This window comes from Papilio machaon, chromosome 4 (assembly GCF_912999745.1).
Source record: "Papilio machaon chromosome 4, ilPapMach1.1, whole genome shotgun sequence".
Classification (NCBI taxonomy): Eukaryota; Metazoa; Arthropoda; class Insecta; order Lepidoptera; family Papilionidae; genus Papilio; species Papilio machaon.
The window spans coordinates 1,003,659-1,015,754 of NC_059989.1; the positions used below are offsets into that span (position 1 = coordinate 1,003,659).

The window sequence follows — 12,096 nt, forward strand, 5'->3', positions numbered from 1 at the left end:
AGATGACTAACTGCAAATTTTTCATCTTTTTGTCCCGACAATGCACTCAAAAATCGATCTTACGAACATATTCCAAGTTACTCACGTAGAGGAACAGACACCTGGCGGCCACATTGAGCAGGCTTGCTAACGTAAACATGACATAGAGGCGAGGTCGCCGTGCACTACATTCGATACGAGTGTCATCCACCGGCGACGCACGTGCACTGGCCAACACTTGCCGATCTTAACTATATATTACATAACCGCAATAAGTCTTGAAATTAATACAAAGATTCTATTATTAATTATGTGAATTCAAACGTCACAGTTCAAAATTTCACTACAAGGTTAGCACAATTGAAGCAACGACGGTCAAACAGTCTACCGGCGCGATGTCTGAAACATTTTAACAGAAGTAACGGCTGAGCAAGCAGAGCGGTTACGAAGAAAAAAAAGTAGTAAACGTAGTGATACTTATGTAAGCTCCATACGATACATGTGTACGGCCTTAAACCAACAACGTTAGAACTAACGAATAAAGTAAACAATCACACGACAAGAGTATGTAAGGTTCTTTTGTTATGGCTTCAAAATTTTTATGAAGGCTACGAATTTTTGATAAGATCATGATAAGAAACCTGTAGTAAATCAAAAGCACGAATCGAAGAAATGATTTAAATCTATAACAATGCGGTACTAGATAATTCAAATGTTAAAAACAAAGAACAATTTTAATGCCGGCGATAAGAAAATACAATAAAATATTTATATACTAAGCTTGAAAAAAATTCTGCATAGATCCAATTAGATACATTAAACTAGGAAGCAGCGATCAACGAGAGACTGCGTCCTCAAAACGTTTTATATTATTATACCCGTATAAAGAAACTTAATCATGTACAAGTTCGCTACGTACATGGTTGTGCTGGTCTCCGAGAATCCCGACTATCGACGGATTGATTTCGCTCTGAGAATCTTTACGCGCATCCGTCACGCCTTGCTCCATATAATTGTCCAAGTCGTCCAGTGGAGCGCAGTGACCGTTTTCTACATTTTCAACGGTTTCCGCGTTGTCATCGTTACCATTTGTCACAGGTTGATTTTCATTATTTGGATCATTAACTTTGCAAATATCAACGTTGGGATTGACAGTATCATTAATCGGTAGTTGACTTATTTTGGTAACATTAGAACGTTCGATAACAGCCTCTTCTCCTGAATCGTCGAAATCACCGTCAGTGAAGGCCTCACCACTCTCCTCGTCACTATTATCCGGTGTTTGTTCAGATTTATGACCCATTGCCAAATTGAATAGTCAGAATTATTAATGCAATAGCACTCGAGTAGAAAGGAAGGACGCAATTTTTGCACTGCACTCCGTTTAGTCCGCGATAAAATGCCGCACTCTGTTTATCTTATCGTTAATTTCCACCGTCAGTCGCCACTAGTTGACCGCGCGTTCCTCTGAGGACAATTGACGCTGACAATGGGGTAGTATGATCGCATCAACATAATGTTTATTTGTAAACACGGCCGATATGTTTACAATGGGGGATGTTTGTCGCGCGTCTCGCTACAAACATATGGGGAGGCGCGGCGCGGGCGTCGACGGCGCTGTCGCGAACAGACTGTCAGTTCGCACGATCGTCGCTTGCGGCTTGCGCTATCGTTGTCGTAATCGCGCACCACCGTTACGTACGCACTGCGCACTGCGCGCAAGCGGAAGCGGATAACAGTAATCATCTAGAAAAATATGCAATTGCTTGTTAGCTTTTTATATAACACGAGCGGTCACTTAAACACAGCTCGGCGATTCTGTCATTTTATTAAATTAATGACTAAGAATCGAAAAAATATTTTATTTATCGAAAGGAAATGTGATGAAAATAGAAATTTAACAAACTAATTAGTTAGTCCAAGAGAGTATGAATGAAAGAAAGCTTTGAAACCATAAATGGCTACTAGCTTAAGCATTAAAGTAAATTAAAACAGTGGCGCAGCATGTCCAAGCGCTGTCCGCTTCCGCTCCTGCGCGAAGGTGAATGATTAATCGCTCTTTGTTTTACTGAGAACCGACTGGGATTACCAGAATACACTTAAATTTTTACGGACAATGAGATTTAGAAGAACTTAAATTCACGTCATTGCAATAATAGAATTGCCAGATTCCAAATTATAAATAAAAACTTATTAAAACGGGTCATAACTTTATCCAATTTTCTCTGTTTATATATTTGTATTTATTTTGATTGAATCTACTTAATACATACTTAACTATGCAATAGAATGAGGTACAAACATGTTGAAGCTTATGAAAATATTAAATATCAAGTTGAGAATCATGTTTCATATTATAAAATAGTTAATCATATAAATTAATAATAGCCATTTGTAATCATTACTTGATTTGATATTTGATATGTCGTTGTCATATTACGATGCGGTCTTCACTCGTAGAGAAAAGCGGACAAGGTTGTAGTAGATTTACTTTATATCAAGTTAATGTATTGCATTCGTATAATAAAATTATGACATATTTAAAAGGGTTATAAGTCTTTAGCTGATATTAAAGTAGGCTTAGATTTATTTATATGGTTATAATGGACAAGTATTACGGTGGTCTAATCCATTTCACTGTTGTACATTCGAAGCCAAATATGTTCCATATTATATAAAAATATTTTAAGTAAAAAAAAGAAAGGCATAAAATCAGTAATTATCCTGGAATACTATATAGCCTGGTCGCCCTAGTCGATCCTTTTGCGTAAAGGAAACGTCCCCTGCGCGGCAGATTTACTACTCGTGGTGTCGATGCTAAGGACGTATGTTTCCTATCGTATATCAGCCGCCGACAGCATATCGTGCTCTAAAATTAACTCGAACCTATTTCCAGCTGCCTTCAACTATTGTTAATGAATTATTAAGCTAACGTTATAACATTTGTAAAGGTTTGAAAATGGACCAATATCAAAATATAGTTTGAGTATTAAGTACAAAAAAAAAAATTGTCGAATTTTTTTACTAATGCATGAATTCCACACATCGTCAACGTACATACATACAAGTCGACGCAGCGTGGGCAGGCCTCCTGCAAGATGGACTGATGATCTGGTCAAGGTTGTGGGAGTATCCTGGATGCGGGTTGCACAGGACCGATCATCGTAGCGATCTTTGGGGAAGGCCTATGCCCAGCAGTGGGCGTAACGAGTAACGCAATGGATGGATGAATTCTACACTAGCTAAGTACGTTTTCCTTAAAAAAATACAAAGGTATTTGTTAAATTTGCATTTAAATTTAAAATCGTTGCTCAAGCTGACAATACACTGTACAATGTTCATACAATTCGCAAATAGCCATGAGATTACATTTGCCACATTACGTAACTTCACATCATTGTGTAGATACGTACTGTACGAAATGAAAAGTTCAACAAACTATTCTAAATATTAAAAAGATTATTATTTGTTACTAATAAATAAAAATACACGAAACCTGTTGTTCCATTATTATTTTAATGACTTCTTGTGTGAATCTAAGAAATTACTATTTCTACATTTGCCGCTATGATTAATCTTGTTTATTCACTAAGTTCACTAATTTAAAGTTAACGTAAATTAAAAAACCCACTGAACGTTAATCTAAATTTAAGGTAAGAGCATTTTAATGTTTTTTATTTATTTTCCGCTCTTCGATGCAGTGTAACATCACTATTAAGGTGTTACGCGAAATGTTAAAACTGCCAATCGAGCACTGTGTAATGTGTTTATTACAAAATGTTAAGTATTTAATGTTTATTTAATAATTGATTTAATTTCAACGAGTTTTTCGCACGACTTGTACACTAGTTTCAGAGATTGCATTACCAATGTTTTCCACACTTATCCTACGATCTTATTATAACGATACGAATATGGTATAAAAATATTTTCTAGAATAAGACACGATACGAATAATCAGGTACGATAAAAGCTAGCCGAAAATTGCAAAATCCTTCGCAAGACTAGGTTACGACAATTTATAATAGGACTTAATTTCTACCTTGACCTTTAAATTAAGCTACAATCCTATGAGACGGAACATACTCAACTGCACACGTCATATTTATGTGGCGACAGCTATAGTTCTCTCTGAACACCTAGGATTTATTTCTACCCAATCCAAATGTCTTATGTATATACAGTCGAACCTGGATAAACGAGAGTTATTGTGTGGAAGTGACGGCTGACCTCCATAAACGAGAAAATCGGCCTAAGAGGAAATCCTCTGCAAGCGAGAAAAATATCGCGGTCCCTTGAACTCTCGCTTATCCAGGTTCGACTTTATATTCATAAAACAATTGAATCATGAAATACATGACAAAGCAATGTATCGAGAAATATAGTTGATGGATACTAAAGAGGAAAAACGTAAATGTGCTTCGTGTTTTACATTGATAGCCAATGCAACTTAATAATTTAGAATAAACATAAAATTCAAACAAACATATTTACAATTAAAATAAATACTCTATATAATATATCATCATCAGCTCTAATAGTCAACCACTTTAGCCTGCGGGTTGGTTGACTTCACACATATCTTTGAATTTCTTCTTAGATATGTGCAGGTTGCATCACGATGTTTTCCTTCATCGTAAGAACGTTGGATAAGTGTACCTATACACATGTAAATCGAAAAAGAAATTTTTACATGGCAGGATTCCAACCCAGGACCTGTAGATTGCAAGGCAAGTGCTTAATCCCTGAGCCACCGACGCTCCGAACCGAATACATACTCGATTATATTTTGGCGACGATTTGTAAACTGGCAGTCACACTAAACATACGGCTTCCGCATGTGTGTATATTATATATCATTAAAAAGACTGTAAACTGTATACTCTAATTATATTGTAACAATTAATTGTAATTATATAGCAATACATATTTGTTTAATAATAATTTTATATCGTTAATAAAACGAGGTCTGTTTGTGTTAAATACAAGACATTCGACATTGAACTAATCGCGGGTAAATTGGTGACGTAACGCACCAACGGAACTGATAGTGAAACGTTACAATTAGGTGAACTAAATATTAATTAAACATTGAAGCATACAATAATTGAATACCTTAAAAGAAGACAACATAATACTTGTATATACACCTTTCAAAATACTTCGAGATATATATATATCGACAGTACGTAGTGGTTGCAGTTGTTGAAAGAATGAGTAACCGGGGGTTTCCATTGCCGAAACACAGGTAGAAAAACTTATAGGCATCCCCTATCATTCTTTGTGCAAAAAACAGAGATAACTATTGTTTCATCACTGGAAATATGATTAGCCTCCGTAGTGACATACTACTTCATAAACTTTGCTAAAGCTATTAGACATCGAAATTAATTGTTATCCCACTCCCACTAATCCTAATCTCTATTGTGTTTGTACAATGTGGGACATCAGTCACGGCATCTCATCTCCCTGTACTGTATATAATTGCTCTCGGCTGCGCACGCGCATACGATGTTCCAACAAAGGCGCAGGACTGACACGGTCAACGGGACGTGTACAATGCGGACACGGACATAACTGTTCGTAGGCAGTTTTAAATACGAAACTGTTGTATTATGCAACAACTAGCCCATAACGAATCACTAAAATAGGGTTAATGAAACTTAATTGTTAACAACTAGGCGTTGGTTTCTGAGACCAAAATGCCCGTTTAAAACATATTGTTAAATCTGTTTTACAGAGACATTTGTCTCAAAACCAACCGTAACCCAACACACCATTAGTAATATGCTAGCAGTTACGGAGTAAATAACATTTAAAGAAAACGAGGTTTATTTGTGCTTAATCGGAATTTTAGCGTTTAAGAAAAAATTTACTACCTATTCATTTAATAATAACGACCATTAAAATTTAATATAGTAGCTAAAAGATGAAAATATTTTGTACTAACTGTCGCCCGCGACTCTGTCCGCACGACATTAAAAAAAACTTTATAAGTAGCCTATGTGTTCTTCCAGACTATGTTCTATATCCATGCCAAATTTCAATAAATTTCGTTGAGCCGTTCTGAAGATACCTTTAAACAAACATCCATCTAAACATTTGCATTTATAATGTTAGTAAGATTTATTTATCTTTATTAAGGAACAAAGAAGTGTAACAAATCAAGGTATGTTTCTTAACCTTGCAATACGGTAGTTATTACGGTAGTTAGGTACACGAAACACTATTCAGTCATTTTATTAAACTGTGGTTATTATTTTTTGAACCACCAGTAATTTTTACATTGTGGTTACCGATATAATAGCCGCCTAACGTACAATAAAAACATAAAATAAATTAAATTTTCATTTTACTCCCTCTTTCTCCCTTCTTAAATGTAATAATAATAGTCACCTTGTAATATGCAATGATAAATATACTTTGGTGCCTCTGCGTTGATAAATATGAAGAACTTTGAAGAGATTGAAGATCACCAAATCTTTCTTAATCACAACCCACTCATCACACAGGCGCAGGCAGGATGTAATTGTCGTTAAGCGCGGAAAAGTGAGCAACCGGCAAGTAAAATTCGATCGCGGACGATTAACTGTTTAACATCGAACGGTACTGAGATGCGCACGCGACTCGTACGTAAATATCGTGACATTTGCACGACGATTGCCGCCAGGGGGCTGCGCGAATGGGCTCTTCGGGTAACCATGCACAAAAAAATATAACATTTATCTTACTAATATTATCTCTGGAACGGCTCAACGGATCTTGATGAAATTTGGCACAGATGTAGAACATAGGCTGGTAGAACACATAGGCTACTAATTAAGTTTTTTATTTTTATAATTCCGCGCGGACAGAGACGCGGGCAGCAGCTAGTATTAATGTAAAAATATTGCGATGCTTCAAAATGCTTCTATAGTTGAAAGACGATTATTTAAAATGTTATACGACTCGGGGTAAGATACGCATCGTCCTAAATTAAATTTAAGGATAAACAAATTTTACAAATACGTAATTCAAAAATGTATAGTTACAAAATGTGAGTAAACATTTTAATTATTAATTATTCTGAAAGTTGCACTGCACCGAAACTAATCAAAATAGTTTTGCGTCTCCGAATGTATTGGGACGTTAATTAAAAGACGTTTTCCAACGAAAACCATAAAGATGGTAACTATACTCCGTTGGATATCTCACGCTTTCGTAATTGCAGAGGTGAACGTACCACGTATGAACTACATTCGCTTGGCAGCAGTCATAACACGCATTACAATTATCTTACATATATATGTACATAATTCAAAACATTAAAAATCCGATTAACAATACATAGATTCAACTATGTTTTTAACGGTGAGTCATCGATCGATATACAATATCTATATATATAAAAGAAAGTCGTGTTAGTTACACTATTTATAACACAAGAACGGCTGAATCGATTTGACTGAAAATTGGTGGGCAGGTAGCTTAGAACCAGGAAACGGACATAGGACAATTTTTACCCCCTTTTTTTATTTTTTATTCCGCGCGGACGGAGTCGCGGGTAAAAGCTAGTTAGGAATATAAAAAACATCGGCGCACTAAAAGTTAAGCCACCAAAAGATGGCAAGAATTAAAAGATTGCCTTCTTTTGTTTTCAGTTGCTATTTAACTGCAGCCGTCCCTTTCACACAAGCTACGCTGTCTATTAGCGATTATGAAACGACAACAATATCAGTAATGTCTTGCTTGACAAGAAATGGAATGCATCCCCAAAACGACTTAATTTACGTGTCTGTTGCAAAGATTTTATGCTTTATTTCAATGGCTTAAAGTCTTTAATATTTCAAACGTGATGAATCTGTTGTTGCAACATTCAGTAAAAAGAGACTATTGCCCGAATACTGAAACGTCACTTAAATATGTAAGAGCGTCTTAAATTATAAGACGACGCTTAAACTCCAATATGGAATTTTCGTAAGTCAGTTAAAGACGCATCTCAACTTTGATGCCACTCAAGTCGTACCATGCTTAAAGGCCACTCAATATCACATTTCTTATACTGGATCGTCACTCAACGACATTTTGCTGTCAAAAGAACTGTCATGTCGACTTAAGTACGCCAACAATTTAAGAGTGGTCGCGAGCTATCTTAAAAGTTAAAATCTAAGGTGTTAACATGTCTGCTTCATCATAATCATCGCATTCGGACAAATAAAATTCTCATGTCACAATGTTCGTTCCCGTATTCCTCCGAAATGGCTTGACCGATTCTCATGAAATTTTGTGAGCATATTCAGTAGGTCTGAGAATCGGCCAAAATCTATTATTCATACCCCTATAAAGTTTTTTTTAACTGCGCACGAACGGAGTCGCGGGCGACAGCTAGTATTTATATAAAAATGCCGACTGAACGAGAATATATCGAAATCGCAAATAGGTTTGTAGCGACATCTGTCTGCGCCCGCTTAAACTGCTTAAAAAGTGTCTTGATGATATTATGATTTATTAAAATTTTATTAATTTAAACTTGTCAAAACATAACGCCAGATGCTTTCCATTCTACAAAAGTATGGTCAAATTTTTTAATTTTTTTTATTTAAAAATACTTTAAACAGAAAGGATATTTTTTAACAACCTTCTTTGATTTTTGATTATTTAGTATTTTTATTTTAAATTTCTTTACTATTTGGGAATGAACACGTCTTACAACTATAGGTTGTCCAAGCCATGCTGCGTGAAACGGATACGTAAAGTGAATTTTAAGAAAACGTAATCGAGAACAAGTATTTTTTATACACTCTTTGACCGAAAACAAAGGATGTTGCCATGACGTAAAAATAATACGTCTACTTACGGAATCACGCGCTTACATGTCTTGATTTGCGTTTGTGTATACCACTTAAATTTTGACGTCTGTTAAATTGTAAGCAATGCTTACGAAAGGAGATATTTAAGTAACGTTTCAGTATTCGGGCATATATCTGTTAAGTGCCAAAATATAATAAATGGTTTAACACGCTATTGCGTTATCATACATGTATATAAAACATATACATTTTAATGGCCTTATATTTAATTTGGACTGTTCTGGCAACACAGGTACAATCAGGATTCGACGCCAGTAATCACAACACGTTAAATGTGATACATATTTTACGTTTCAACTTGTATGAAAGCATGCATCTATTAAATGTACATCGATGCGGTGACTAACAGGTAAAAATGTCAACATAATGCACAAACATTTTCGTGCCCTTTTTCCCCATCTTCATTCGCCATCGTATCTAAATTTTTTAGCTATTATGTGTTAGATAGAGAGTATTAAGGAGAGTAGGAGAATATTAAGCTGTCACCCGCGACACCGTCCGCGCGGAATTAAAAAAAAATGAGTAGCCTATGTGTTCTTGCAGACTATGTTCTATATCCATGCTAAATTTCAATAAGTTCCGTTGAACCGTTCTGGGGATACCTTCAAACAAACATCCATCCATCCATCCATCTAAACATTCGAATTTATAATATTAGTAAGATTATGTCAATAAAATAATTACCAAGTCTTCATATAGCTTTACACATTAATGCCCTCGTGAACATTCGCAGTAACAAGCAGTCATTAAGACTATCAGCGTAATTGCCGTAAGCATCACACTTCAACAGGCCCACTTGTGATGAAAATTTAACGCACTTGACTCATCACTAGGGTTGCCATACTAGTTTAATAAGAGAAAAAAAAACTTATTTTTTACACACCAAAGTTTTTCCGTAAAATGGAACGCTTATAAATAATATTTTTTTTTTATTGGATAAGGCATCGTATTAAAATATCATAACATCCAAAGTTATTAATTCCGCGAGTAACCGAAAACTATGTTTACATCTGACAGCCGACATATGTAAGTTATAAATATAAATAATAACAAGTACCTCATAGTAAACAACGAAACATGATTTTGGATCAATATCAACGGAACGTTGTATTTACACACCACGAATCTCATTTTGATGCAACGTGGAATATCCTATAAGTTTAAACATCATGGTATTCGTACTTAATCTCAACGAGTAAGCTCACAGACAAAGCTGTATGACTGCTATTGTATGCAACATTAATACTTTGGCCACAAACCTGTATGACGTCATCGCGCGGGTCGCTGGTGAAATTCACAGCTTTCGAAAAGCGGAAACTTCGTTATGAGAAACTAAGTGACGATTATTATTGAAAGCTGTCATTTGCTTTCGATAGGAAAATAGAAAATAGCCTTCAATCAAAGGAACTTTATTGAATGAGGAAAACATGTCAGATCTCAGTCAGATTGACACGATACGTGGCTGTTCTTCTCACTGGTAAGATATTTTACAGCAGCAGTATCTGTCTTGAATTAAAGCTACGGACTCTAATGTAATTACAGGTAATAACGCAATATAAAGTAACTGAAGTTATTATCTCGTGTGCACTGTAATGATCGTGCACATTTCACAGCGCAACACTTTCGGAAATTGCGTAATGCAATTAAAACGTTATAAAGTAATAATCATTGCAAGATAAAGTTTAGTTTTGCAAATGTTTATTGCGCAGTGTCCGACGTTTTTACAACATTTTTTGCAAAAGTTTTTGCAGCATCGAGCGAAGGTCTGAGGATTTTCAAGATTACTGAGAATGGCAATCACCAGTTTTGCCTTTGTTATTGAGGCTAACATGTATGGATTTTAAGTTTATCGTAATTTTAAGTTTTGCCAGAATATTATTAAAGTAAAAGAAAGTAACTACAACCATAACCTTACAAGTTTAAATGTGTATCATTTCTAACTAAGAGACATGTTTACTTTACGTTTACTTACGATCTTGGGGCGCACATGGCATACGATTGAGCGTGCCGACTCCTCGTCGCTGCTGCTGGGAAGGCAGTCAGAGATGGAGAGCGAGCGATGCTGGGGCCACCGCGGTACTTTATCCGAGGTCGGCGTGGTGGCGGGCGAAACTGGTGTGATGAGCGGCGGCGGCAGCTGAGTGCGTTGGCCGCGCCACCACGACACCAGCGCCGGGGCCACTCCTACCACCATCGCCAGCCCCAACCGCACCATCGCCGTGACAACGCAACGATGGAGCCTCTAAAACATCGTCCGTTCAACTAAGCGGCACGCGTCGCTTGTAAATCTATTTCTATCGACGTCCGCACTTCAACGTGACAGTAGGAGATTTCGTCAAGAGCACGCACGTGTCTTAGTTAATTAACAATCGCGGTGTGAGCGCGTGGGGGCCCGAGACGCCAACGAGACGAAGCGAGCTGCACGGTTGCACGGAACGTTCTCCAGGCGCTCTCGCAGACTGGCGGCGTGCGGCGAGTGGCGGTCGTTGACGCGCCTCCCCCGGCGGCGCCCCTCCAGACCGCCCGCCCAAACCCATCCCCCTTCATCCCATGTCACGCGAAATGTGCTGGAGAAATGCACTTTTAGCGCAGACACTGAACTACAACTTTATTTTAGTATACCATCAATTGAGCGCATTAGTTGGTGTTGAGATCATGCGTTAGATAGCAATGTGGGTCGCACTCCGTGAAGCAATTTCCCGGTGAATGTTCAGCTAACGGTAAAAAAGTTTTTATATTGAATATTATTAACAGCGCCGAGCGCAAGAGTTGCACTGAAGCTGACTATTGAGGCAATCGCACGTCTTTCATAAATAGCGAACTTAAGTTCATCCTTTCCGGGGTTTAACGGTTTACGGAACCTATTTTTTTTCGTAGATAGCTAAACGTACACGTGACGTAAACAATCGTTTTATACTGACTGGGGACCGGGGCAACCGGTTCGACGGAGCCGAATTTCTCTCTATCTTATTGGGTCGCTTATTGAAAAAGCAAGACTGCATAAGTACAGTTACAACGATAATATTATTTGCACCTTGTGGAATATAAGATTATACGTATTACGTATTACCGAAGTATATTTAATAACTTTATTCTTATAATAAAATAACTGGTTAATTACTTTTGTTTTTAATTTGTATTATATTGCTCAATTTAAACCGCGACCATCCAATGCACAATGATGTCAACATATGTACAACATCGGAAGTGCTTTTGAAAATAAAAATTATATAACTATATAAATATGCCCGTTCTAATCCTAATTTTA

General features: G+C 36.8%; 1 protein-coding gene across 5 annotated transcripts in view; it reads right to left on the reverse strand.

The window, feature by feature from the left end:
* Positions 1-12,096, reverse strand: part of LOC106718410 (leucine-rich repeat flightless-interacting protein 2) — a 35,632-nt gene that overhangs the window by 12,932 nt on the left and 10,604 nt on the right. For 2 of the 5 annotated variants that reach the window (XM_045686789.1, XM_045686790.1), the window contains exon 1: positions 899-1,299. The exons of 1 other annotated variant lie outside the window; for it this stretch is intronic. In XM_045686789.1, the coding sequence (XP_045542745.1) occupies positions 899-1,282 (384 nt within the window). In that variant the 5' untranslated portion in view covers positions 1,283-1,299. Of the gene's footprint in view, positions 1-85; positions 247-898; positions 1,300-10,800; positions 11,663-12,096 lie in introns of those variants that run through there. 2 more of the 5 variants (XM_045686791.1, XM_045686793.1) reach the window with 2 other exon arrangements.